This window comes from Punica granatum, chromosome 3 (assembly GCF_007655135.1).
Source record: "Punica granatum isolate Tunisia-2019 chromosome 3, ASM765513v2, whole genome shotgun sequence".
NCBI classification, from domain to species: Eukaryota; Viridiplantae; Streptophyta; class Magnoliopsida; order Myrtales; family Lythraceae; genus Punica; species Punica granatum.
Window position 1 is genome coordinate 16,290,088 of NC_045129.1, and position 26,901 is coordinate 16,316,988.

General features: G+C 37.8%; 2 protein-coding genes across 3 annotated transcripts; one reads left to right on the top strand and one right to left on the bottom strand.

Moving 5' to 3' along the window:
• Positions 1-7,429: 7,429 nt before the first annotated feature.
• Positions 7,430-11,171, bottom strand: LOC116201384. 2 transcript variants are annotated; one of them, XM_031532604.1, is made up of 9 exons: positions 10,862-11,171; positions 10,095-10,174; positions 9,288-9,516; positions 9,048-9,202; positions 8,908-8,953; positions 8,731-8,822; positions 8,534-8,630; positions 8,120-8,176; positions 7,430-7,901 (listed from the first exon to the last, which is right to left on the bottom strand). In XM_031532604.1, exons 1-9 carry the CDS (start codon positions 11,012-11,014, stop codon positions 7,794-7,796), a joined length of 1,017 nt encoding a protein of 338 aa, XP_031388464.1. In that variant the 5' UTR covers positions 11,015-11,171; the 3' UTR covers positions 7,430-7,793. The 2 variants fall into 2 exon arrangements, with proteins under 2 accessions (XP_031388464.1, XP_031388465.1); XM_031532605.1 differs by having other exon boundaries at positions 10,095-10,171; positions 10,862-11,170.
• Positions 11,172-24,210: 13,039 nt separating this feature from the next.
• Positions 24,211-25,047, top strand: LOC116200421 (pollen-specific leucine-rich repeat extensin-like protein 4). The gene has a single exon (XM_031531267.1). The coding sequence runs from the start codon at positions 24,211-24,213 to the stop codon at positions 25,045-25,047; it is 837 nt and encodes a 278-aa protein (XP_031387127.1).
• Positions 25,048-26,901: the final 1,854 nt, after the last annotated feature.

Consider the following 26,901-nt stretch of genomic DNA (forward strand, 5'->3'; position numbering starts at 1 on the left):
TCAATTAGTTCTTCCTTTCCAAATTATTTCTCTAACTTTTCCCCGATCTCGAAAAAATAAATTTTATATAAAATTTTACATCGATTTCGTTGAACAAATAAGGCCTCATTTATGACTTTGCTTTAGGTCACAATTTATCTTTCGGCAGCCCCTACTCCATACTCGATCATTTTGCAGACATTAGCATCAGCTTTAATTTCAACTACTACTTCTTGCACCAATATCTCTAAGTTACCTTGTAACCCAAATTTAGGAGCTTTGCCTTCAGCTCACACAGCGACATCCTATTTGCATCTTTCCTCTGAACGATGTAATCTAGGCATGTATATTCAACACAAGGCTTGAACTCCATGCAGCCAACAGGTGAATTAGGAATTTGAAGTACTTATCCATCTACACATTGATCATGGGAGCAATATCTCTAAGTTGCCTTGTAACCCAAATTTGGGAGCATTGCCTGCAGCTCACACAACAACATCCTATCTGCATTTTCCTCTGGATGACAATAATCTTGCACCAATATCTCTCAGTTGCCTTATAGCCCAAATTTTGGAGCATTGCCTTCTTCTCACATAACGACATCCTATATGCATCTTCCCTCTGAATGATGTAATCTGGGCTTGTATATTCAACACAAGGGTCGAACTCCATGCAGCCACTAGTTGAATTCAGAAATTTGAAGTACATATCCATCTACACATTGAACATGGGAGCAATATCTCTAAGTTTCCTTGTAATCCAGATTTGGAAGCATTGCCTGCAGCTCACACAACATCATCCTACCTGCATCTTCCTTTGAACGACAATAATCTCGAACCAATATCTCTAAGTTGCCTTGTAACCCAAATTTGGGAGCATTGCCTTCAGCTCACACAACGACATCATATCTGCATCTTCCCTCTGAAGGACGTAACCTGGGCATGTATATTCAACACAAGGCCCGAACCCCATGTAGCCACCACAGTGAATTCGAAATTTGAAGTACGTATCCATCTACATATTGAACATGTGAGCAATATCTCTAAGTTGCCTTGTAATCCAAATTTGGGAGCATTATTTGCAGCTCACACAACAACGTCCTATCTGCATCTTCTTTTGAACGACAGTAATCTTGCACCAATATCTCTAAGTTGCCTTGTAACTCAAATTTGGAAGCATTGCCTTCAACTCACATAACGACATCCTCTATGCATCTTCCCCATGATTGTTATTTTTTAATATATATATACCTCTGTATGTATATGAAGCCTCACACAGTGTTTCCCTGCAGAATCTAGTACATATCTTACCCAACTGCTGTACCTGGTTTTAACAATAATAGTAGGGAGACAAACTCAGTAAGACTCTCTATCGGTCTATCTCCTATCCCAACTGCTGTACCAAGGCGAACAATAATGCACAAGGATAACTCTACTCTCGCCGATAACCTCCATCTACTTAGACGGTGTTCATAACACTACCGGGCCATTGTCCAATTTTTTCCCTGACACTGCCCTAACCGTCGGGACTTACAAACGGGAATACCTTAGGACTCCCCCCGGGTTCCTATGAACGGTGAATGTGTAGGGTCCATTAGAGCGACGAGATGGACATTAGAGCCTCCTGCATTACCTCTTATGCTAGCATCAGTTCATTGTGATATTGGATCTAGACTCCTATTACCTCCTGCATTACCTCTGTATGTATATATATATATAGTACATGATTTTTATTTTTTAACATATACCTTTGGAAGCATTGCCTTCATACATACCTCTGTATGTATATATATTACATGATTGATATTTTTTAATATATATATATAAATATGTTTTTCCAATAAGACTAGATAATTTTATCATACAATTGACAGTGCAAAATGCGGGTATCAACTAATTTACAATTAATCTAAAGAACTTTTTTTAGAGATTTTTTTCATATTTATTCGAGATTGGAAAAACTTTTTATTTCTTAAGAAATTATTAATATTTATTAGCTGATCAAAAAATTATTTTATTTTTTAGTATAATAATTAATTATGATCGCATTATTTTCGAGCAGTTAAAGAGCCATTCAACCATGACTTATGAGCATCAAATAAAGGTTTGTATATATGGCGCTTGCTAACTTTTATGCATTATAACTAGTTCACTTGGCGCCTGTTGTGCACGCCTTTATGTTAATATATTTTATTTGATATTTGGTGTAATATATTATAAAAATGTAATAAATCTATCACTCGTAGTATTTTCAATTGACCTTTTATAAATTACATTTCATAAATGTATTATTAATGAAAAAGCGCATGAAAAATATATATATAAAGAAATTATTGAGAATCTATATGCATATATATATATATATATATATCAATTTGCGCTCATCGCACGAGAGCATCCTATTCGTTCCATAATGAGCATCTACTAAGCTATAAGTTGAATTTATGAAAGGTATTTGAAAATAAGGAGAGGACTACTCAGAGTCAGTACAAAAATTACGTAAGAGAAGAAAGAGAAATCATTTAATTGGTTTAACATGCATGTCATTTTATTCGCCAACAATAACTACTCATAGGAAGCCAATTAGCTGAGTTTTTCGGGCAGTTCAAAGAAAAATTAGGCACTCATCAGACGCAGAAGGGAGATGAAAGAGGAGAGATAATTGGACATTACAATTTGGTAGATATTTTAGTAATTTTAGAATAGTGAATTATAGCCAAAGCATCCGACTCAATGAGCGAATGAATGGATTCATTCCATTGATCGATATGACTATTCTAAAATTTACGGGGAGGAAACTTGAAAAATATAAAATCATTTGTTAAATAATTACATAAGTTATATCTACATATTAACAAGGGGAGGCGAGGGATGATCAACAATAAACTGATGTGGCATTCCCTCAAATAATAAAATGTTTTTAAAAAATTGTTAATTGGATTAATGTGAAAAAAGGGAAAGAAAGGAAGGATATATATATATAACCAGATATAATTTGGTCGTTATGAGCAAATCCAAAATCTTTGTAGACATAGTCAATCATAACTTCCCAAGCATGGGGTGAATGGAATACGATACATAAATCAGTTAATAAAAGAATAGAAAAAGCTTCTATTGTGTCACTTAAATTATATAGTAATTCTTGAACCCAAGAGTTAAGAATAACAAGCTCTTCGTTACCCATAATAGAATAACCATTGAAACTAATGAAACAGATTATATTTGTCGATAAGTGCAAAATCGTATGGATATGATCCTCGTTGTGCTTATTGATCAATTGAATCGTTTCTTTGTGGATTCTGATACGAAGCGTTTATAAATCCGTTTCCTGGTCTTCTTTTATCATTTCGTCCGAGAGTAAGAGTTGTTCTAATTTTATGAATTTTTCGAGAATACTCTTTTCTTGAATATCAGTAAAAAAAGTTTTAGATTGCCTAGTATTCCACCAATTAGTAATCCAAGATTCAAGACTTTTATTAAATAAGAGAGAGATCCACCAGGACAAAAATACTATAGATGTAAGATATAGAAGAGGAAGAAATAATTTTTTTTTTGTCATTTTTTCATCTATAAGTTGGAATTGTTAATGAACCCATCTGATTCGTCGAATTTATGTGATCTAATATTTGATTTTTCTAGCAACCATAAGTTCTATTACAAAACAGCTAACTTATGAATCCATTCCCTATTATTTATTTATTTTTATTTGTGATTCAGTAGTTAGTTTTTGAATCTAGAAAGAATATAGAAATAGAATAACAGCCCCTTCGAATTCGAATGAAGAAATAAGTCAAAAAATCTTGTTTTCAGATACCTCCATTGATATAATTCAAAGTCCTTTCGATTTCAATGAATCTCTGAAAGAACCACTTTACTGAATATTAAATGGATTTCGAACCAAAGCCTTTCTATCAAAATAGAAAATATTTCGAAAAAATTCGCCAGCCACTCCTCCAGTAAAAATGGAAAGAGATTTCTATTATGAAGAATTTTGTGATGTCATCATAAAAAATGAGTGGAAAAACAAGACAGAGACAGAAAAGTTCTCATTATAAGAGATCATACACTTTTTATGGGCATAATTATGGCTAATATATCGAGTTTTGGTTTATCTAAGTGGTCTTTAGTTGAGTTTTCATTTCATAAGCATTTTGTAGGTTTTAGTGGTTCAATTAGTTTTAGATCTTTTTATTGGGCAAATTACAAAAAAAAACCCAAATTTTGTAAAATGTATCAGTTTTGTCTTAAATTTTGTTTTGTAACAAAAAAAAATCATAAGTTTTCTAAAATGTCTCAAAAATGACCTCCGTTATAACTTCCGTCAATTTTTGCCTACGTGTGACCTACGTGGACTGTTAAAGGGACTCACTAGCCTACGTGTGACCTACGTGGACTGTTAAAGGGACCCACCATCAGCAGCAAAAATTGACGGAAGTTATAACGGAGATCATTTTTGAGACATTTTAGAAAACTTATGGTTTTTTTTGTTACAAAACAAAATTTAGGACAAAATCGAGACATTTTACAAAATTTGGGTTTTTTTTGTAATTTACCCCTTTTTATTTTATTTTGAAGCTTTTAGTTTATCGATGATTGCAGACTCTTGATTTCTTGATGTTTTGAATAGGTGAATCTCAAGTAATTTGGTGCAAAATACATTTCATTGAAAGGATTATCAAGTGAGGAGTTTAACGCTTCAAACGATGCGCAAATCGGAGTTAAAATGAAAGAGATATGCTAAATAGAAGATAGGCTGTGCAGAAGTGGACAGATTCGGAACTGTCTAAGCACCAAATTCTCGGTGCTGTAGCACCAGTGCTGCTGCCCAAACCGACCTGATTCTCTTACCCGGGATTTGTTTCAGCCATTTTGGGCTCTAAAGAGATGTATTCTAGAGATATTTCGGGCAATTATCTATGGGAAGAAGATTGTGATTTATTATGGGCATATTCTTGAGAGAAAGGTGGGAAATAGGAGGAAAATTAGGAAATAGATATTGGGGAGAGATTCTTGTTATGAGGGAAATCTTTTTGGGTATCAAAAGTAAGAGGCCTGAACGTTCAAGGGGAGAGACATCATGGGACGTTTGAGGACGACATCTAGAGATAGAGACAGCACACGACGGAGATAGAACGGGAGATCTAGAACAAAGACGGAGCTTCGAGTGACAGCCAAGCTTGAATCTTTACCTAAATTCTTGTTTTCTTGAGGTTCATGTTGTTCTTTCAATTTAGAACGATGTCTTTTGTTATTTCTAGCATGAACTAATTTCTTTTGCCTAGGGTTACAATGGATCTTGACAGTTGATCGAGAGTTGTGAACTCTCTCTTGATTTTCATCGAATGAATTTGAGTTGTTTACTCCTATTTATGCTCAATTCGTTTCAATTGATTGACCACCGATTGAGATGATTTGGTAATCTAGATGAACTCGGGAGGGGAATTCTAGGTTTAGCCGTGATAGGAATAGCCTAAGTTAGTCTTGGTGGGAAGACGGGATTATTAGTGAAAAGGATAGGAATATACCCGCTCGACTTAGGTAGTTGAATTAGGATTGATTCGTAATGGGTTCTCGCTAATCGTCTTGCTTCGGAACAGGGTGAATGATTATTTACAAGAGAATATGCTCCTATCATGCTCGGGGAGAGGGATAGGAAGATGTTAAGTGACTCGAGAGAGGGATTGACTCGAGATTAATTGTTAAGTGAAATTGTATACCCTAGGTCCATTGTCATTGATTTTTATTCTCGATTAATTTGCTTGCTTTTAGTTAATTTAATTAGTTTAGAAAAATCATTTGAAATTCGATTGTTTGGATAATAGTAGGTTGACACAATTTTAGTACTTGATAGAAGTCTAGTAGGTCTCCGTAGGAACGATACTCTTATTCTCACTTTATTACTTGAGCGATAGTGTGCACTTGCGTTGATACGTTTTTATCGTAATAATATATATTGCTATGCATGGGCTTTCATAATTTCTTTAAGTTAAAAATCCGAATCTGCAATGTCACCGGCAATTGGATAGCTAGTTTTGTGCACAATATTGGCTTCACAATGTCACAGGTTACTGAGCTGTGAGGTGTATGATCTGGTTTACTCGTTGCTTGAGAGCTGGTATATCGAAAGCTGATCTTAGAGGTCGACTCACTTATTATCAAGGAGCTAGTAACTGGTATGATACTGGTGCTCCGGCACTCCGCTCCTTGCTTTCTGAATTTCGCAGCTCGCTGAATAGGGAGTAGGAGGTGACAGTGGTGCATGCCTTTAGAGGGAAAAATTAATGTGTGGATTGGCTTGTGAGCAGAGCGCTCTCGATGCCTTTGGGGTTTCATTTTTGAGTTCAATTTTTAATGACCTAGGGTCCTTGTTGACAGGCAACATTTCTGGGAATTTCATACCCCGGTATTGTATTTTTTAAACTTTCTTTTGGACTTTTACCCCCGTTAAATTACCAAAAAAAATCTGACCCGCAATATGCGTGTTTTTATTTTCTCAGTATAATTATTTTCATAATTTTTCAAATCATATATATACAGGTTAGAAGAAGATTTTATTCATATTACTATTAAATAATAAAATTAATAAAAAAATAAATGTTGATGAGAGAGAGACAAAGAGGGACGCAATGGTGAGAAGAATAAAAGAGGAGAGAGCGAGGGTAGAGGGAAAAGAGGGAAAAAAAAAGAGAGAGAGAGTGGAAAGTTATTTTTTGTAGTTAAGAAATACATAAATTTACTACATTATTTTCTTCATTTCCAATAATTATGGTCATTTGCTAAATTGATAATATTATCTCTTGAGGGCTATTTTTGGAAATATGAATATTACCTCAACTCAACTTATAATATAGATATATTTTTTCACTTGTTTAGGTATGAGATTCTAATGCAAGGTTAAAGGCATGGATGTAAAAGTTTCGTCTTTTTTTACTTCAAAGGACTCATATTCTTTTACCCCAAATATAAATGGAATGAAGGTTAAACAATATTAAAAAATTCTGAATCATTTCATAAAAAAAGAGGTACATCGAAAAAAAAAAATAGTACAATTGAAAAAACCAAAAAAAAGAGGTTATCCATGTTCATTTGATAGTATAGTAACTAAAGTTCTAAAGCATATTCGAACGCGGTTGAAAGTTTTCCTTCACTATGCGTTGCCCCTTTGCTTGTCCTTCCTCTCCGTCTCCGTTCTTTCTTTGCATGGATATGACTCGATATATCGGAGACACAAGGAAGGACAAGCAAAGAGGCATGGGGCCTAACATAAGCTACAACAACCCGGCAAAGGCCGTTGGCGAATTCCTCCGGATTTGTCCCCCCTCTCAGATTTAAATGGGCGCACAGTGCCGCTGGGAATTTTGTCCATCTCAACAAACTTGAGATGTCTTAACTCTTGAAGATAGGAAATTTCAGAACTCCGGAGCGGGTTTCCCGCCCAAAAGCATGAAAAGAAAGAAGCAAAATCACAATTTTCAGACTATATATAATGTAATGTAGTCCTCCTTGCATTTCAAACATATGTAGAAGAAGAAGAATGTACAATTGCCATTCAGAGGCAGTATAATACATGATTTCAGGCTCTGCCAGTGAATCAACTAAGAACCAATCCGCCATTTCCGAACATTTGCTTCGCAAATCTGTGATGGTAAAATGCACTTAAGCCACCATATCAGTAGAAGAAACATAAAGCTCCTCACTGCTCTTGGGCCAACTCATCCTGATTCCGAGCAGCTGCCTCTAGTTTAATCTGAGCATGTTTACTTCAGCTTTCTAGGTTTTACCCTACGAGTTAGTGCCGAGTGTTTTGCCAAGAACTCAAGATTGAGAAGAGGTGTCGGGAGCTGTCAACCTGTACGAGTCGGGATGCTGAATGACCACCAGAATTGGATCCTTTGAGCTCCCATCACCACTTTGACAAGTTGGCTGCCCAAATGGGAATACTTCAGTAAGAAACACTTTTTCCATTCTTAGAATTTTTCTGAACTACTTTTTTCTCGGAAAATCTAGACATCTATTTATACGAAGAGATTGAACACGTAACAGCAGATTCCACAACTCTATCAGGGCAAATGATTAAAGTATCTCACACAGTTGAGGAAGCTAGATCGATAGCAAAATAAACCGAGTTTCAGTTCCCTTACCACCCCAATATGCCACTTGTGATTGCTAATATCTTTGAAAGTTGCTGCATCCATTTCCTGCATTTTGATGACCCACATTAGCCATTTTCATAATTGACATCTTAAGAAGTTTGCTCTTTCTTCCATTGCTTCCCCTATCCTCTATGCTGACAGATGCGTAGACATCGACATTTGACTCTGGACGAATTTAAATTAACCCAATCTTTCACAATCTTTTTACTTGCATAAAAAATAATATTATCCCTAAGAAATTCATAACATGACTCCTGAAGAGAAAATGACCAATGCTTAAACTTGAAACATGACTCCCCCATGTGCATTCTTAACTAGTTGAACGTGTAAATGAGAAAGTACTTGAATGTGTGGTCTGATGTTGATTAAGATTAGATTTGATTATGCGCAGATAAGACTTACAATACTGTAGATGGGGGGAATAATGATTTCCCTCTTTGATTTTAGGGCTGGCATTACGGAAAAGCGAGGTGCCAAGTCCTGTGATCTGAACGTCCACCTGCAAGGGAGACAAAGAAACCACCGAGCTTCAGAATACATGATGGTTTTATGCGCATTTCATTTCTGACAAAGCTTGTAAGTATGGGGCCATCACATACCCGATATAAAGGAAGATGCAGAATATTGCCCATTCTCGAACTAACAATCGTAGCCAGTAATTCTCTGACGAGTTATCCATATTAATGTATATCTGATAATTTACATACTAAGTATTTCAGGAAATCAATCCTATATTAACAAAATACTACAAACTAAGAGGTTTCATGTACACATACAACTATCTCGGCCATGGCTACTATATGCATCGCCCCCTGGAATTTCCTGCATAGTCCAACAGAATGGAATAAAAGGTTAGATAATTGTTGAGCCTGTTTAGGATTATAGAATGAAACTCCCGAAGAGCAACCAGACATACTTGAACATGAGGTATTTCATATACACAGCATCATGCATTGCATGAACATCTTCATCCTCGATAAAAGTTAACTGTTCTCTTAATGCAGATAAGTTTTGAGATATATGGTAAAATATTGTATAAAAGGAAAAAAAATAATTGAGCAGCAGAAGCACCTGCAAAAGCGGGGTTCAAAAGCTCAGCATCATGATTCAAAGTAGTTGATTCATGCTTATAAAGTATTAAATAGCTGAAGCTCACCGCAAAATATGGTACCGAAGCTCTATAACCGACGAGAGTAAGGTAGAAGATGCAGCCAAGTGCCGCTGTTGTACGGCGCTCATTTACAGAGAGGCGTTCACAAGTGATGCAATAGCCATGAGATATAAGCAAGAAAGAAATGAAAGAAGCCGTCTGAAAGAGCACTCCTGTTACATATACCCCAAAAGACATCCACAGAGAACACCTTTGAAGATAAAAGCATGAATACCTGCAGAGAAGAGACAGACACTTGAGTTTACAAAAATCTGGCATGAGATTCAAATATATGAACCGAATATACATAACAGATTCCAAAAACAGGGATGGAACTCAGAAAATAGGGTCGAGGAGGCAAAATAAGATGAACCAAATTAGAGAAGACTTGGGACAATTCTCACAATCTAACCTATGGGACTGTTTTTGGCAGTATTTCTCGACTCCTAGGAAGGTCACTGCCCCCAACAAAATTTTGGTCTCATATGGTGGTTTTATCTTATTCTCTATCTACTCCATTGTAGTAAACATGACCATAGCACTGAAGCTCTCATGCACATACAGGTCTCTCCTTTTAGAATAGAATATTAGCAGCTGAAAGAAGCCCTGGCAATGAAAACGTGATGTATTTTAACAATATTTTGGCGCTCTGGCTATCAAGGATGGAGGACGCAATAGTCGGCTTCCTTAGTTGATATGCTGTGAAGGGGGGAAAAAGAACACCAGGACTTGGCTCCACACAACAATCTGCATTCCATTATTTCAAATTCTAAGCCAATACTTGAATGAAAAGCAGGGAAAGGACCAAAGTACCAGAAGAGGAAAGAAAGAGAAAGCTGCAGAGCCTTGATCAACGGTACGGATGCAAGCGTCCACTGCAAATTGTTTGTCTGCTGTTGTACAACGACAGCACGCAACAGTTAAACATATTAAGGTATTAATTCACGGATAAAAACAACCCACCAGATATATATATATATATATATTTTTAAAAAAAAGGAAAGGAAAACAACAACAACAACAGCAGCAGCAGCATTTGCAGCGAAGTGATAAATCGATATGAATAAAGAACTTATACAGACAAACATCTTGTTCAATTTTCATAATCACAGTTAGCACCAGACCTAATCATCCTACCAAGGGGAAGGCAATTCTGCTTATCTAATCGATACTTACCGCAACAGAACGCAAATATTTCCGACAATTTTACCTTATATTCGATGTCGTTGGCTCAAGCAAACGATTGATCATCATGTAAGCTAACTAGTGATTGTGCTTCACAGCAAGATTCATTGAATTCACTTCTACCATCCACACTAATAGCCACAGTTTCTCGGGTTATCATAATTGAGAAGGCATATAATCTCTTAAATTGATCGGACTCGTATCCGCAGACGCAGAAACACCATAAACGGATTGAAAATCCACAAGAATTCAATCCTCCGCTGAGACAACCAATAGTGAAGGGAAACAGAGCAATCGACCCATAAGCAACAAACTCCGTAACCGTAAACGAAACTCAAGAGCGAAGAGAAATGACTGCTGAAAATAGAATCAGGTAGTGTGGATGATGAGGCGACCTGAAAATGGCGGTTCCGGTAGGTGTTAAAGGTCCAACAGCAAGTGGAGACGAACCAGATCAACAGGAAGGCCAAGTACAAGGAGGGGAGTGGCCGATACGACTCGTCCAGGCCGAAACTGTACGCCCGCACGGCACTCTCCGACGCGTCCATCGCAGTTCGACCGACCGGCGGCGGTATGGCGGGTGAGCTCACGGCGGTGGTGGAAGATGGCGTTTGATCAACAAACGCACTGGAACTGGGTCGATCAGTCAGTTTCAGTTAAGAATGAGAGAGAGAGAGAGAGAGAGAGGGATGGGAATAAGAAGAGGAGGGCGCTGCGAGGGGCAAATTTATACGCTGGCACGTCTTCAACGTGTCTGTATGTGTATTTTGTTTCTAGTCCACGTGTCACCCTTGTTCTGGTTTGAAAATTTCAAAAAAAATTTTACATTATTATTATTATTATTATTATAATATAAAAAAGAAATCATGTTTTGTTTCTCATCATGGTAAATTGCACCGGCGGTCCAAAATATGTTACAAATATTTCATAATGGTCCAAAAGGTTTTTTTCGCTATATGATAGTACAAAATGTTTCAAAGTTGTTTCATGATGGTACAAATCGTCAATTGGCCCTGACGCCGTTAACATTTTACTGACGTGGCGCGTCCTATGTGTCACTTTTGTTACGTAGAACCAATCATAGTGCGCCACGTCATTTAAGACAAAATAAAATTTTAAAAAGTCCAAAAAATACAAAAAATAATTAAAAAAATACAAAAAAGGGTAAAAATTTTGAAAAAAATAAAAAATATATTTCAAAATTTTGAAAATTTTAAAATTATTTTTAAAATTTTTAAAATATTTTTTATTTTTTAAAAAAATAATAAAAAATACAAAAAAGAGTAAAAATTTAGAAAAAAAAATATTTTTTAAAATTTTGAAAATTTTAAAATTATTTTAATTATTTTAAAATTTTTTAAATTTTTTAAATTTTTAAATTTCTTAAATAATTTTTTTATTTTTAAAAATAATTTTAAATAATTTTATAAAAATTTTAAATTTAATATTAAAATTATTTTAAATTTAATATTAAAATTATTTTAAATTTTAAATTAAAAGTTTAAAATTATTTTTAAAATTTTTTAAAATTTAAAATTATTTTTAAAATTTTAAAATTTTAAAATTTTTAGAATTATTTAAAATTTTTCGGCCACATCAGCAAGGAGGTGACACGTAGTAGCCACGTCAGCGTCGGCTTGACGGCGTCAAGCTCGAGTTGACGGTTTGTACCATCATGAAATAACTTTGAAACATTTTGTACCATCATATAGCGAAAAAAACTTTTTGGACCATCATAAAACATTCGTAAAACATTTTGGACCACCGGTGCAATTTACCCTTCTCATCATCAACGTAAAAAAATTGTTGGGAGCTCGTGAAAGGTAATCTTAGGAAATGTTGGTTCATCATAAACGACCTGAAAGTCGAACAAGGGATGAATCGGATTAGAGCTGAATCTACGTGACCTGTGCGAGAACGGTGGCCGATGGGATGCCCACCAGTGAGACTCTCAAATTGGGGGAAATTAAAGGGTCGAGGTGTCCCTTTAGCCACCACCTTGCAAATTCAGATTGTCGGGGAGGTGTGATCTTGCTAACGTGACCTAAATCAAAAGTATGATGGCTAACGGGTGCACGCCACCCCGGACCTCTCCTTTCCAATAGTTCTGCCTCTTTTCTATTTTTATTTTTCATTTTACTTATTTATTATTTTAAAATTACTTTTAATTTAAAAAATATCACTTCAGCATCCGTAAACAAAAAGGTAACATTCGGACCGAACTAGCAAAATCGTGAAAGATTAACAAAAAGACCAAAAGTTGGAGAATAATAAAAGTGTGTTCGCTGTCGACGCCAATATGTTTTTTTCTTCTTTTCCCCTTTTCAAGTTTTTCCGCTCCATAACTTTTCTTGTCTTTCTAATTCTCCTCACGCATAAATTTTCAGAAAAAATATTGATTTAAGTGTTACTCATCCAAAAATCAATCAAAATACTTGTAAGTGAAAATTTATAAGCGTATAAGGCTAATTTCTCACTTTTAACCATTCTGATTGGGTATTATATAATCAAATGACTAGTAATACTCAAATTTTCAAATACAACTTTTTATATTTCTTTTCAAGTGCATTCTTATTTTTCTACCCATTTATTATATAGTGTTTAGCTTGAGTATAGTAACTAAAAAGAGTGTAGGATGCTTATAATGCGTGATGATGATCCACTTGTCTTACTTTTTTGATATGGTAAAGTGAGATAAGAATGTTGAAAGGTTAATGAGAGGATTTCAAAATTCATATATATATATATATATATATATTCAGTAATTAATTAATAAAATTCATGTTTTTCTTTTGTATGCACTATTAGGTATCCGAAACTCTAATAAATTTCGATTCATTAAGAATTAAACTCTGTCAATTGTGACTTTTATTTACTCAAGAAACCTAAATCCAATAGATTGCTCAAGAAAAAAGAGAAGTACCGAACAATTTAAACCGACCCACTTTGACGAACTCTCTATTTATATCTAGGCACTCTCTCCTAATATGCTAAAATTAGCTCTATTATGCTAAAATTAGCTCTATTAATATTTTAATTAATAAGGTATAATCGATAGTTAAGTCTCATTTTTAATTAAAATGCAGAACAAAAGTTGATTGTCCGGATCCATTATTTAGCTTTTGGTTGCTACAACTACAAGAAGGTGTTGCAGTTGCAGGAAAGTTGCCAAATAGTCTATTCCAACTGCAACAACGTCCGACCACTCCATTCATTGTCAAACACCTTATATCGATCATATTAGGTATTAAAAATCTTTACGAAAATGTAAATTTAAAGAAATTTCCTCCAACGAGTTTCATGAAGCAAGATTCATCCCTTTGTTGTGTGAAATGCAATTGCCTATTACATGAATTTTGATGATTTCTTATACGATAATGTCCGGAATTGAGAGATTGGCACCTCCCTTGTTTCATATGTTGTCAATCTTGTCAGTATAAAGTATATCATAGTGCTTTCGGGCATTGCACTTCCATTACGCACTTGCCTAACATAACTTATATATCTCTTTAGATTTGAATCATATTAAGCCTTCAGAAGAACAAATATATGTTACGAACGTTTGCAAAATAAAATCCAGAGTACGTAGAGATCCAAGTCATCATCGACAGAGGATGTAAATCAATACTACTTTGATTATGACAATATTTGATGTCCAAGTCTCATAACTATAATATATCTAACACATCTAACGTGAGGATGAAGTTGTCAAGTTTAAGACACATACTTGCGGTTAGAAGTGATATGGTTCGATAACTCTCCCCGGTTCTATTGACGTGCGTTTAATATACACATGTTTATGTGTCGATTACCTTTTGCAATTCTTGAGTTCTTTTTGCGTTTTCACTGCCTAATTTCCAAAAAGTCAATGAAAATCGATTAATTCAGATTCGATTCATGTCAGTCTAATAAATAATAAAGCTCCTTCTCGATTATGAATTTTCTCTATTTATAATACTCGAATATGAGCCCATAGTTAAGAAAAATATGTGCCAAATTACCTGAATCAATTCGAGTTGCAATTCTTGAGTTATTTTGCAGTGGCTATTTATTTTTTTTGGTGTTCCCAGATTTTTTTTTCCGATTATGTGGTGTTCCCAGATTTTTATTCGTTTATTGCGTAAAGTGAAGGGTGAAGATGCTCTGTTGGTGGCTGCTGACGACCAACTTTTTACCTACGCAATCAAATACCCTTGTGATGACGATATCAACCAAGAAATAAGGGAAATTTATATTACGAATGCCATGACCATATATGAGTTGAAGGATGAAAAATTAGCTAGTATGGTGATCAATTTTCGACTACTACGAGGCCTCGGCCAAGGCGTGGACTGGGAAAATCAAATTTAAGCTTTAATTAAGGCTGAGAATCCGGTAGAATTTCCATCATAATGGGAAAATCATTATCTAAGCATTAATTAAGGCCAAGAATACGGTAGAATTTCCGTCATACTAAAGCGCCAAATTTAATAAAAAGAACCAGATCCATGCCCCTGTTTTGGGTTAATATGTAAAAAACTAATTAGAATTTAGTTCAATTTTTTACGAAGAAATGTTCTAATTATCTTAAAGAACTTTTCTTTTTCAATTTGTTTATAACACTTTATTCGCAATGGATAAAACATTGAGTAAAATGCAATGACCTCCCTTGAATTTTGAAGAAATAACACTTAATCCTATTTATTAATAAAATATGCACTTAAGCGCATTTGACTTATTTGATCGAATCGTTATTGTTCAATAACAATTGGGATCATAACTTTTGAATATTTTCTTTATAAGACGAAATAGTCACGTTTTTATAGAATAAGTCCCAAATTACATAAAAATGTTAGTATAAAACCTTTCTTATTTTCAAAATATTTTTTTATTTGAGAAACAAAAATTAATAAAATAAAAAAATCTGAAACCTTCTTACGGAGAAGACAAATAAAGGGAGGAAGGAAAGGTGGTGGCCCGACATCGTCCAACTAGGACTGCCAAAGTTATTAGAAAATATTGAAAAACCTAACCAAAATCAATTCGAATAACTGTTGTGTTTGGTTTAAAAATTGAGTAAAATTAAGTTTTGATTTTAATTGAATTGTAATGATCATATTATTGAATTATGAGAAAAAATGTGAAAAAAGTAATGAATAGTTAAGAAAAAGTAATGATTGTATCGTTAAATTGTGGAAAAAGTAATGAATAGTTGAGAGAATTTAATATTAAAAATTAAATTAAATGGTTAAAAAAATTGAAGAAAAGAGAAAAGTAGTAATTGTGTTGTTGAATTAAAGATAAATTGAGTTAAGTGGAATAAAGTTAAAAAGGAATTGTAAAACTGAACGGATTAATATCCGAAAACATGATTTGGCTGCGGTGCAATTTTGTTGAAACTTTTTGCTCCAATTTGGTTTTCACTTTATAGAGTTAAAAATCAATAAAAGTCAAACCGAATCAAATATTACGTATACTGGATTTTTTTTCATATTCGTCTTACAACCTTTATACATTTTACTAAAAGCTCGATGGACCATTGAGTCCACAAACCCAATCCAGCCCATATTTGAAGTTAATCACAAGATAAAAGCTAAAGCTAAATGAGTTCTGAAATTACTCAGACTCTCTCCAGCCAGGGGCTATGGTGGCTGGAGCCGATCACCAAGGATGGCAATAATACATTGAGAAATCATATTCAGAAATAATCTCATCATTTTTTGAACTGCTTATACTGCGTAACATAGTTATAGGACCACAATGGTATGCCGTTGATGACCACCGCTGTAAATAACGGTGTTGGATGCCTTTTTCCTCTCTCTGTGACAATCTTCTTCTTTTTTGTTTGATTTTTAATTTTTATTTCTAAAATTGAAGAATACATTTTAAAAATAACGTGTAATAAAGTGGTCTTATTTAGTAAAAAGTAATTGTATGGTTTTAAAAAGAAAAAGAATGATCCAAAACAGTGTTATCATAACCGGACCGGATGATGAACCGGAAGGGGTACGGGGTCATGGGTTTATGGGTCCAACCGGGGGTTCGATGGGTCGAACCGCTCGTTTATTTAAAATAAAATAAATATTCATATTATTAAAAAAATTATGATAATTAAGATAAAAGTATGATGATTTTAAAGAAATATAACAATAGTATAAGAAAGTATCTATATTTAATATTTCTTACTTCAAAATAAATATTTTATTTTAATAAGTACTTAAAAGTAGAGTTAAAAGAACAAAAAAGTGGTGGTGGCTTGGTTGGTAGTATGCTAATATGAAAAGCAAGAGGTCATGAATTCAAATCTTTACACAACCAATCAATTTTTACATTAAATAGGAAACCCATAAAAACCCATAGAACCGGCCGGTTTAATGAAATTTTGCTTAAAACCGGCCGGTTCAATGGGTCCGGCGGTTCAAAGCTGCCATTTCGGTTTTTAGGCGAACCGGACCGGACTTGGTGCCGGTTCCCGGTCCGACCGGTCGAACCGGCCGGTCCGGTCCGGTTCTGATAACAATGATCCAAAACTTATGATCCCAATGGGTATTTCCCCAAAAATGTTTTGGCCAAATAAGTCAAATGAGATTAAATGTGTTGAGTGTTATTTCTCCATATCTCAAGGCAAGTCATCACAGTTTGCTATTTTTTTAAGAAAATATTCAACACCTTAGCGATACCTTAGTACATAGAATGGGGAACGATTCTTTCAATCTTTTACAAACATAAAATGTTAATAAATCCTAATAAATATTGATAGAAATGGAAAACAATAATGGTGTGTTTGGTTTCAGAGTTAAAGTAATTTTGATATTGATTGTTTAATGTGTTGAGTTAAAATTAAAGTTCAAATTTTTTACTTGAGAAATATGTATTTTTTTTATAATGTGTTAAGTTAAAATTAAAATTAAAATTTTTATGATTTTAACTGTGAAACCAAACGTAGCATTAAGAATCTCCTATCAAGAGTTAAATTTTTCGAGCTAGTCGTAAAGACGAGTTGAGGATTTGAAGAAAAATTTAAAGTACATTCTCATTATCATGGCTAGACCTCGGTCACTGCAGTCCTATTCTAGGTTGCCAATGACCTGAGAGGTTAACAGTGACCTCCATTGTGATGGTGGCCCCACCACCCCTCTCTTCCTCCTCTCTTTCTTATTAGTGAAAATAAAGATCTCAAGGCTAGCCACCATCGCTCAGGCAAGATGGTGTGAAGGCCCACAACCCTTCTACTCGACTTCCATGTTCACTTTCTTTAGGCTTTGTTACATTTAAAGGCGTGGAAGAAAGCAATGGCGTTGAGAGTAATTGTATGGCCTTAAAAGGGAAAAAAATAATCTAAAACTTGTGATTCCAATTGGTATTTTTTCTAACCAAATATATTGGTCAAATAAATCAAATGGAATTAAATACATTAACTGTTATTTCTCTAAATCTCAATAAAGGTCATCGCATTTTATCTCTTTTTTTTTTTAGAAAATATTCAGCATCTTATCGATATCTTAAAACATAGAATGGGAAAGATTCTTTTAATCTCTTACATATATAAAATGTTAATAAATTCGGAGAGATATTGATAGAAAAAAAAATATAAGAATCTCCTGTCAAGAATTAAATTCTTCGAGCTTGCTAAAAAGACGGCTTGACGGTTTCAAGAAAAGAGTCATGGTATATTTTCATAGCATGGTAAATTGCACTGGTGGTCCAAAATATTTTACAAATGTTTCATTATGGTCAAAAAAGTTTTTTTCGCTACATGATGGTACAAAATGTTTCAAAATTATTTCATGATAGTACAAATCGTCAATTGGTCCTAACGCCGTTAACATTTTGCTGACGTGGCACGTCCTATGTGTCACTTTTGTTACGTGGAACCAATCATAGTGCGCCACGTCATTTAAGAGACAATAAAATTTTAAAAAGTCATAAAAAATACAAAAAATAATTAAAAAAATACAAAAAAAGAGTAAAAATTTTGAAAAAAAAAAAATATATTTTAAAATTTTGAAAATTTGAAAATTTGAAAATTATTTTTAAAAAATACAAAAAATAATTAAAAAATACAAAAAAGAGTAAAATTTTAGAAAAAAAAAAAAAAAATTATTTTAAATTTTGAAAATTTTAAATTTATTTTTAAAATGTTAATAATTTTTTTATTTTTAAAAATAATTTTAAATAATTTTGTAAAAAAATTAAAAATTAAAATTTAATATTAAAATTATTTTTAAAAGTTTTAAAATTTTAAAAATTTTAGAATTATTTAAAATTTTTCGGCCTGTCAGTAAGGAGGTGACACGTAGTAGCCACGTCAGCGTCGGCTTGACGGCGTCAAGTTCGAGTTGACGATTTATACTATCATGAAACAACTTTGAAACATTTTGTACCGTCATGTAGAGAAAAAATATTTTTAGACCATAATGAAACATTTGTAAAACATTTTAGATTACCAGTGCAATTTATCCTTTCATAGCATGCCTCAACTTTTAATTGATAAGAGAAGAAGACAATGAATATTTTTGTGTGAACGTTTAATAGACGGCGCGTGTTTCAAGTATTTAGATTCCGAAAATTTCCTATATCTTTTCAGTTAGCACGTTCATGTTTTTCCTTTGCGATCAAAAATAAAATGGGAGATTAAAATTATGTTAGTGCGTTTAGTGAACATTCCATTATTATTTTATTAACAATATGAAATGATGATAATTGATAGGTTTAAGAAGATGATGGGTCAGGTTTCGGGGATGTGGGGGAATGCGTCTACTTCTATGTATCTACTAGTGGTGTAGGAGAGGAGAAAGAGGGAATAAGTGCATGATTGCGTCATCATTCGAACAATCCCACTAATTTCTTTCAATTTCTCACTCTCTCTTCACCACATTGTTAGACCAACTATATCGCCACTTTAGCTTCCCTGTGCCCAAAGATTGTGAAAGATGGAGACTTGGTGCGCAATTTCCTCTGGTTGCACATATTAATTGCAAAATCTTCTTGAGCAATTTTTATGGCCACACACCTCGTATGCATTCATAAGAAATGATTTCGAGGGTTGACCTCTTCGTGTGAAATCGTAACTTTGCCGAATAGCCGAGGCTGGTCTCCTATCTGGGTCTTTAGATGTCATGCCGGCGAAGGATTATGCGACACCATATATTTTGTACACACCATAAAAATTATATCCTGACAAATGTTTTGTTGATGATTCGATTAGGCGAGAATATAGAGTCCATATAGATATTTGGTCAACTGACCATTCACCAGTTTTTGAACAATGTAAATAAGATGAAAAATATCGTGGATAATTCTTCAAGAAATCTCATGAATACATCCCCGGAAGATGAACTATATCATGCCAGATTTTGCCAACCATTACACGTCAAAGTCAAATTATAATAATTCTGAATTGTTCTTGTGTCTCTTCGAAACGTATTTGTGCTCCAAGTAATACTATATATAGTGGGCATACTTTTCTTCGTTAGATCATACAAGGTTTTACCTTGGCCCGAAGACCATTAAGTAGGTTTGGATCTCCTGCACTTTGTATTCACGAATAATTATACCCCATTTTGAACAGCAGAATCACACCACATGAATGGTGCAGATTCAATTTTCAATTTTAAAATCGCCACGGTGCGCTTAGGATATGGTTTTAATGAAAAAACCGCATAAGAACTGCAATGGTGCAAGCCTTATATTTCCATACTAACATTTTGGGCCTGTTATTCTAACCCATTGTTCAATCCCATTTTCAAATCCACTTGATTTCTTATCTCATTAGCAAAAGCTAATAAAATTGGGGAATGGGGTGATAGATGTCAGCACCCCATTTTGGTCCACCCTAGATTAGGAGGGCAAAATCGTCATTTGTCACTATCGAGGCTAAAAAATAATTTTTTATAACATATCGATCCCTGAATTTTTTTGAGCGCAATGGCGATTTCAAATAATTTTTTGATATCCAATTGAAAAGACGATAATTTTAATTTTTACGCGTGTCAAATTCAAATTCTTTACAAAAAAAATTCGCACTCAGACCGGTCAGATCGGCGTCAGACCGGTCAAATCTGCAACAGACCGGTCTGACGCTGGTCAAAAGTTTCTGACCATTTCATTTTCGCCCCTGTTTTTTTCTTTTTTTCCACTTCGCCCCCTCTTCTTTTCTTCCTCTTCCTTTTCGCCCCCGCCGTTCTTTCTTTCTCTTCTCTTCTCTTCTCCCCCCTCTTCTTCTTCTCTTCTTTCACTGACGTCCCTCTGCCATCTCCGACACACCGCGGTTGCCAACCCACCGCGACCGCCTGCCACCACTGACACGTTCGCCCGACACGCCACAGCTCGCTTCCCCATCACGTTCCCTAGGCCGCTATCTCCCCCACCCGCTCCCTCTCTCTCGCTCTCTCGACACCCGACTCAGAGGTCTCGGCTCACGCTCGAAATCTCTCCCTCTCGTTCCAATTTTTCCCCAGGAACGGACTCGCGACACTCCCCGGAGCAAAACCCCTCTATTTCCCCCTCTCAATTCCCCCGATTTCCGACGACTGAACTCGAAAAATCCCTCGCCGGAAAACTCAAAAACCCCGCCAAAAAAGAAATCAAAATTCCTCTCGATCCCAACCGATCCGAGCCTCGTGACGCCTTTCCCGAGCACGGCATAGCCTAGGCAACGCTCGCCGCCTTCTCTCGCGCCCTCCCGTGCTGTCATCGATGGCACCTAGCGGCGGGAACCGCCATTCTCGGCCGTCAAAACCCTCCTCTCCGCCCATCTTCGTCTTCTCCGGCGTCCTCCTTCTCAGGGGCTCGGCCTATTTTTTTGGTTTGTGACGGTCCAGCCCAGCAGATTCAGCCCAGCCCGCTCTGCCCAGTCCAGCCGAGACGGTCCAACCTGTTCTGCCTCGCCTCGAGTTCAACCCGGAACGCGCGACCCATTTCGCCTGCAGATTCGGCCCAGCTCCAGCTCCCGGCCTAGCTCGCCCGTGCTCTCGGCCCATCACGCCCTTCCGCGGCCCAACTCCCGCGCGTTCGGCCCAACCCACGAGCGCGGCCCAGACCTCCGCACGCTCGGCCCAACTCGCCGGCCCAGCGCCCCCTTGCAGCCGGTCCGCACTGTTCAAACCGCTCAGTCCAGTCTGAACGCCTGGTTTTCTGGTTTAAATCAAAATTAGGTATATTTTCCCGACTTAGCGACATGCGTAGGTCTTAATTCATGAATAAATTTGATGATTGCAATGGTAATTTATGATTGTCGTGTCGAAAAATTGAACAAAAATGAAAATAAAGAAAATAATGACAAAAACAATAAAATAATTGTTGTTTTAATTAAACCAACAAAAGCACGAATTGGAATATTTTAATTACTCGACATTAAAACCGGTTGTTTTGAAGCGAGAATGAATGCACACGAATCAATCTCATGTTCACTCGGCTTTAAGGGAATTAAATCAGTTAAACACATCAAAATTGGTTTAATTAATTATTCGGACTTAAAAATTGACAAAATTAAATTCCATCATGACTAATTTGTTTATTCATGTGCACATGTGAATAATTGGATATGTTTTGATCGAAATCCTGCGCGAATCGACTAATCACGTAAACACAACATTAAAAGACACAACTCTCTTGCGTTCACACGTTCATCGAATTTCATTTACTTTGTCTGCTTTCGCTGTTTTATCCATTTTCCTGTTTATTTATTGCAGGTCGAGCCTGAATTCCTAGGATACGATATACACGGGGTCCAACACCCTCTTTTGTCAATCACGGGGTCCAACACCCCTACACACCTAGCGTGCTCAACCCGAGTGCGGAATCGGGTCCTGTTTCGACTTACTGCTTCGCTTCTAATAGTGTCTATGTGGAAGACGACTCGGATCGAGTAAGTAAGTCGCGGCCGGACATGATCCGGGAGCTCGACCGATCCTACGGCTATCGAGAGAGTCACGTGATTCTTTCGTCATTCGTTGGTTCAGTTGGACCCGACCCTCGGCTCTTTGAGCTCGCGTTGCTTTAATTTCAGTTTCGGTCACTTAAACCACACGGTGAGCCACGAGTGGAATAATAACCGACCGCAAACCGACCAAGATTCAGTTGTTATAATTTGTATTTTATTTATTTGAGTGAACAATGTAAGGGTTTATGTAGTACATTTATTCATGTAAGAATCCCGGTCGGAGTAGTTCTTCGAATTTACGGTGTCAAAACGCGTAAGATGTGCGGAACTCAATTAAGCGGTAATTAAATTAAAACGGCAAGCCTAGACAAGCTAGAGTACCGATAGGGCGTGCGAAATATAGGCTCGCATGTAACAGAACCCCCGAATTCGGAACCTTGGGTTTCGCAGACCATATGCCTTAGCAATTAGGTGTACCCCGTACTCCTAGACCCGGGTAACTTGCCGGCCCTCGACCTTCGGGTCGTAAAATGGCAAGTGACGACTCCTTCTCACTTGCGTCTGTCGCGCGTCCCCGGGAATGTGAACGCTCCTAAGCCGCGTTGCATAGGCGCGTGCACGCGTGCCCCGACGAGACGAAATTCTGGTGCGCACAGTTTGACGACTCCACTGGGGATACTTAGAGGGTTTGGGCTCGTTCTCGCTTGTTTTGTTTGCTTGTTTATTTACCGCTTTCCGCAATTTTCTGCTTATCTACTTTACGCACTTTTATGTCCCGCACACGCATTGCATATCATACTAGCTTCTAGGTGCCTATGAGTCGCGTCCCACCACCAGTAATAGGAGCATAGGTTAAATAAGGTTTCGAAGTAGGGGTACGGCGCGTAGTTCGACTGCCGCTTAGGCCTTGAAAAGAATCCCGCTCGGTTTCAAGGAATTGACACCCTTGAATTGGGGACCCCCATCCTTAGGTAGCACGGTCCCTATAGCACCAAATCATGCATTGTGCCAAGCCTCCATGCAAGCTTCTAACCCGGCTCCGACAATAGTCCATTGAGTCGGCCTGTGCGCCATTTGAGTCTTTTCCCATTTCGAGAGACATGTATATCACCTTCTAATTTTAATCAAGCCGTGGACATTTATATTTTCTCATGCTCACGCAATTTTCAAAGATTAGGGTGTCACTCGCATTGATGAGTTCTAAGTCGATATTCCTTCCATCTTGGTAAGGGACGCCGCAATTGGTCTCTTGATTCGCGTCTCGACAAAGTCTGTCGGCACACGAGGATCCCACTGAGTCTCCTAAAACCAAGACCAACACACTTGCTAGGACATCCCTCACTCCAAGCACAGCCATCATGGTATTTTCACCAACAGCAAAATTGATCACCTTCGCCGGTAAGCTGCTGAGAAAGATGAGGAACTTACCGACTAACCTTAACTTCCGGAAGGGAGTTCTCCCGGACCCGCACCAAGTTATAGAGACACGATCAGGAGCTTGCTTGAGTGAACACCTCCCTGGAAAAGTCTAGGAAGAGGGCTCGTGGAGACCTTTACATGCACCTTAGGATAGACATCTTCACCAGGCCCTCGCCTGGAACCGGTGTTTTCCACGGCGGTGGTCGCTCGCGCCTCGAGCGCGGTGAAAGATCGATTTAAGGCTTGTTTTTCAAAATTACATTGTATTTTCGAACCCTGTGGATCAATGGGAATGACGGCATTAGCTTTCAAAATCCATGCATCTCATACACCGCATCTCTCTATTTATTCTGCACATTTATATGATTAGCAGAACTTGCTTGCGTTGCAACTTACAAACATGTGGGACGCAGGTAACCATAACTTGCGCCGCACCGTTATTCTACACGTCGGCAATTGAGGATGGCACAAAACAACCAACCCGCTAGTTTCGAGGAAAGCACTCCACCGACGCCGGTTTATTCTCAACCGCCTATGACTTATGCACCGCCACCACCAACCCCTGCAGGCAAGCCCCCGGCACACTCGGAAGCAGTTTCGCCACCAGTCCCATCGCCGGAAGCTCGAGCACCTTCCACCTACATTGATGGTGCCCGCATCGTCACGTTGGAAGGTGACATCACCACATTGAGGGGTACAATCAACCAGATGGCTGCTGACATGGCTGAGCTCATGGCCTTGCTTAAGGGCCCAAACCACGCCTCCTCGAGCTCTACTCCGCCTCCGGGGTACGGGCCAACGGTCGACCTGAACCCTTGGGTCCCACCGACCCATGCTCCGGAGAGTCACGTAGCGCCCGCAATGCACGCATTGGCAGTCCACCCGGTCAACATTCCTCCACCACCGATGACGCTCCCGGCGGCCGTTCCTCCCCCACCGTCGGACCCAGCTATGCTAGCACCGTCGCCGATGTCCATACCAGCTCCGGCTCCAATCTACACAGCTCCTTCGCCGATGGTCTTCCCGGCACCGAGCCCCCACTCTCCTGTTTATACATCCGAGCCTCTCCCATTCCAAGCTCCACAACCCTATATCAACTTCTCCTACCCAGCACCACCTCCCATAAATATCTTTGCCTCTGAACCAGGCACGCCAACTCAGGCGGCCTTCGCAGCTCCACCAACAAATTGTCCCCCGAAGACGGAAGCCGAGCAGGAGCAGAGATTAAAGAAGATGGAAGAGAACATCAGAGTTTTACAATCAGGCGACTCCCGCCTCAATGCTGGCGACGGCGATTGAAATCTTTTCCCAGGTATGCGGTTACCCCCGAAGATTAAGGTGCCTGAATTCCAAAGGTACAACGGCACAACAGACCCTCGTCACCATCTCCGTCACTACAGAGGAAAGATGCTGCAGTACTGGGACTACGAAGAGTTTGTCATCCACACGTTCCAGGACAGTTTGGCGAGAGCAGCTCTTGACTGGTACATGTCACTAAAAGCCGCGGATATCCCCATGTGAGCGGACCTCTCGAGCAAATTCATCGACCAGTACAAGTACTGTGCTCGGGTTCAGCCCGGAACGCGCGACCCGTTTCGCCCACAGATTCGGCCCAACTCGCCCGTGCTCCCAGCCCAGCGCGCCCTTCCGCGGTCCAACTCCCGCGCGTTCGGCCCAACCCACGCAGGAGGCCCAGACCTCCGCATGCTCGGCCCAACTCACAGGCCTAGCACCCCCTTGCAATCGGTCCGCACTGTTTAGACCGCCCGATCCGGTCTGAACACCTGGTTTTTTGGTTTAAATTGAAATTAGGTATATTATCCCGACTTAGCGACATGCGTAGGTCTTAATTCGTGAATAAATTTGATGATTGCAATGATAATTTATGATTGTCGTGTCAAAAAATTGAAAGAAAAATGAAAATAAAGAAAAGAATGACAAAAAAATAAAATAATTGTTGTTTTAATTAAACTAACAAAAGCACGAATTGGAATATTTTAATGACTCAACATTAAAACCGGTTGTTTTGAAGCGAGAATGAATACACATGAATCAATCTCATGTTCACCCGGCTATAAGGGAATTAAATCAGTTAAACACATCAAAATTGGTTTAATTAATTATTCGGACTTAAAAATTGACAAAATTAAATTCCGTCGTGACTAATTTTGCTTATTCATGTGCACATGTGAATACTTGGATATGCTTTGATCGAAATCCTGCACGAATCGGCTAATCACGTAAACACGACATTAAAAGACACAACTCTCTTGCGTTCACACGTTCGTCGGATTTCATTTACTTTGTCTCCTTTAGCTGTTTTGTCTATTTTCCTATTTATTTATTGCGGGTCGAGCCCGAATTTTTAGGATACGATATACACGGGGTCTAACACCCTCTTTTGTCAATCACGGGGTCCAACGCTCCCACACACCTAGCGTGCGCAACCCGAGTGCGGAATCGGGTCCTATTTCGACTTACTGCTTCGCTCCTCGTAGTGTCTATGTGGAAGACGACTCGGATCGAGTAAGTAAGTCGCGGCCGGACATGACTCGGGAGCTCGACCGATCCTACAGCTATCGAGAGAGTCACGTGATTCTTTCGCCATCCGTTGGTTCGGCTTGACCCGACCCCTAGCTCTCTGAGCCCGCGTTGCTTTAATTTCGATTTCGGTCACTGAAACCACATGGTGAGCCACGAGTGGAATAATAACCGAACGCAAACCGACCGAGATTCAGTTGTTGTAATTTGTATTTTATTTATTTGAGTGAACAATGTAAGGGTTTATATTGTACATTTATTCATGTAAGAATCCAAGTTGGAGAGTGCGAAACTCAATTAAGCGGTAATTAAATTAAAACGGTAAGCCTAGACAAGCTAGAGTACTGATAGGGCGTGTGAGATATAAGCTCGCATGTAACAGAACCTCCGAATTCGGAACCTCGAGTTTCGCAGACCATATGCCTTAACAATTAGGTGTACCCCGTACTCCTAGACCCGGATAACTTGCCGGCCATCGACCTTCGGGTCGTAAAATGGCAAGTGGCGACTCCTTCTCACGTGCGTCCGTCGCGCGTTCCCGGGAAGGTGGACACTCCCAAGCTGCGTTGCATAGGCGCGTGCACGCGTGCCCCGACGAGACGAAATTCAGGT

Bases quoted from the DNA above. Each gene is read 5' to 3' on its own strand.
- LOC116201384 (XM_031532604.1), bottom strand. From the start codon at position 11,014: ATGGACGCGTCGGAGAGTGCCGTGCGGGCGTACAGTTTCGGCCTGGAC. The intron at 8,631-8,730 runs GTATGTGATGGC...TCTCCCTTGCAG, and splicing joins TGCATCTTCCTTTATATCGG to GTGGACGTTCAGATCACAGG. The intron at 8,177-8,533 runs GTAAGTCTTATC...ATCAAAATGCAG, and splicing joins TTCCCCCCATCTACAGTATT to GAAATGGATGCAGCAACTTT.
- LOC116200421 (XM_031531267.1), top strand. From the start codon at position 24,211: ATGGCACAAAACAACCAACCCGCTAGTTTCGAGGAAAGCACTCCACCG.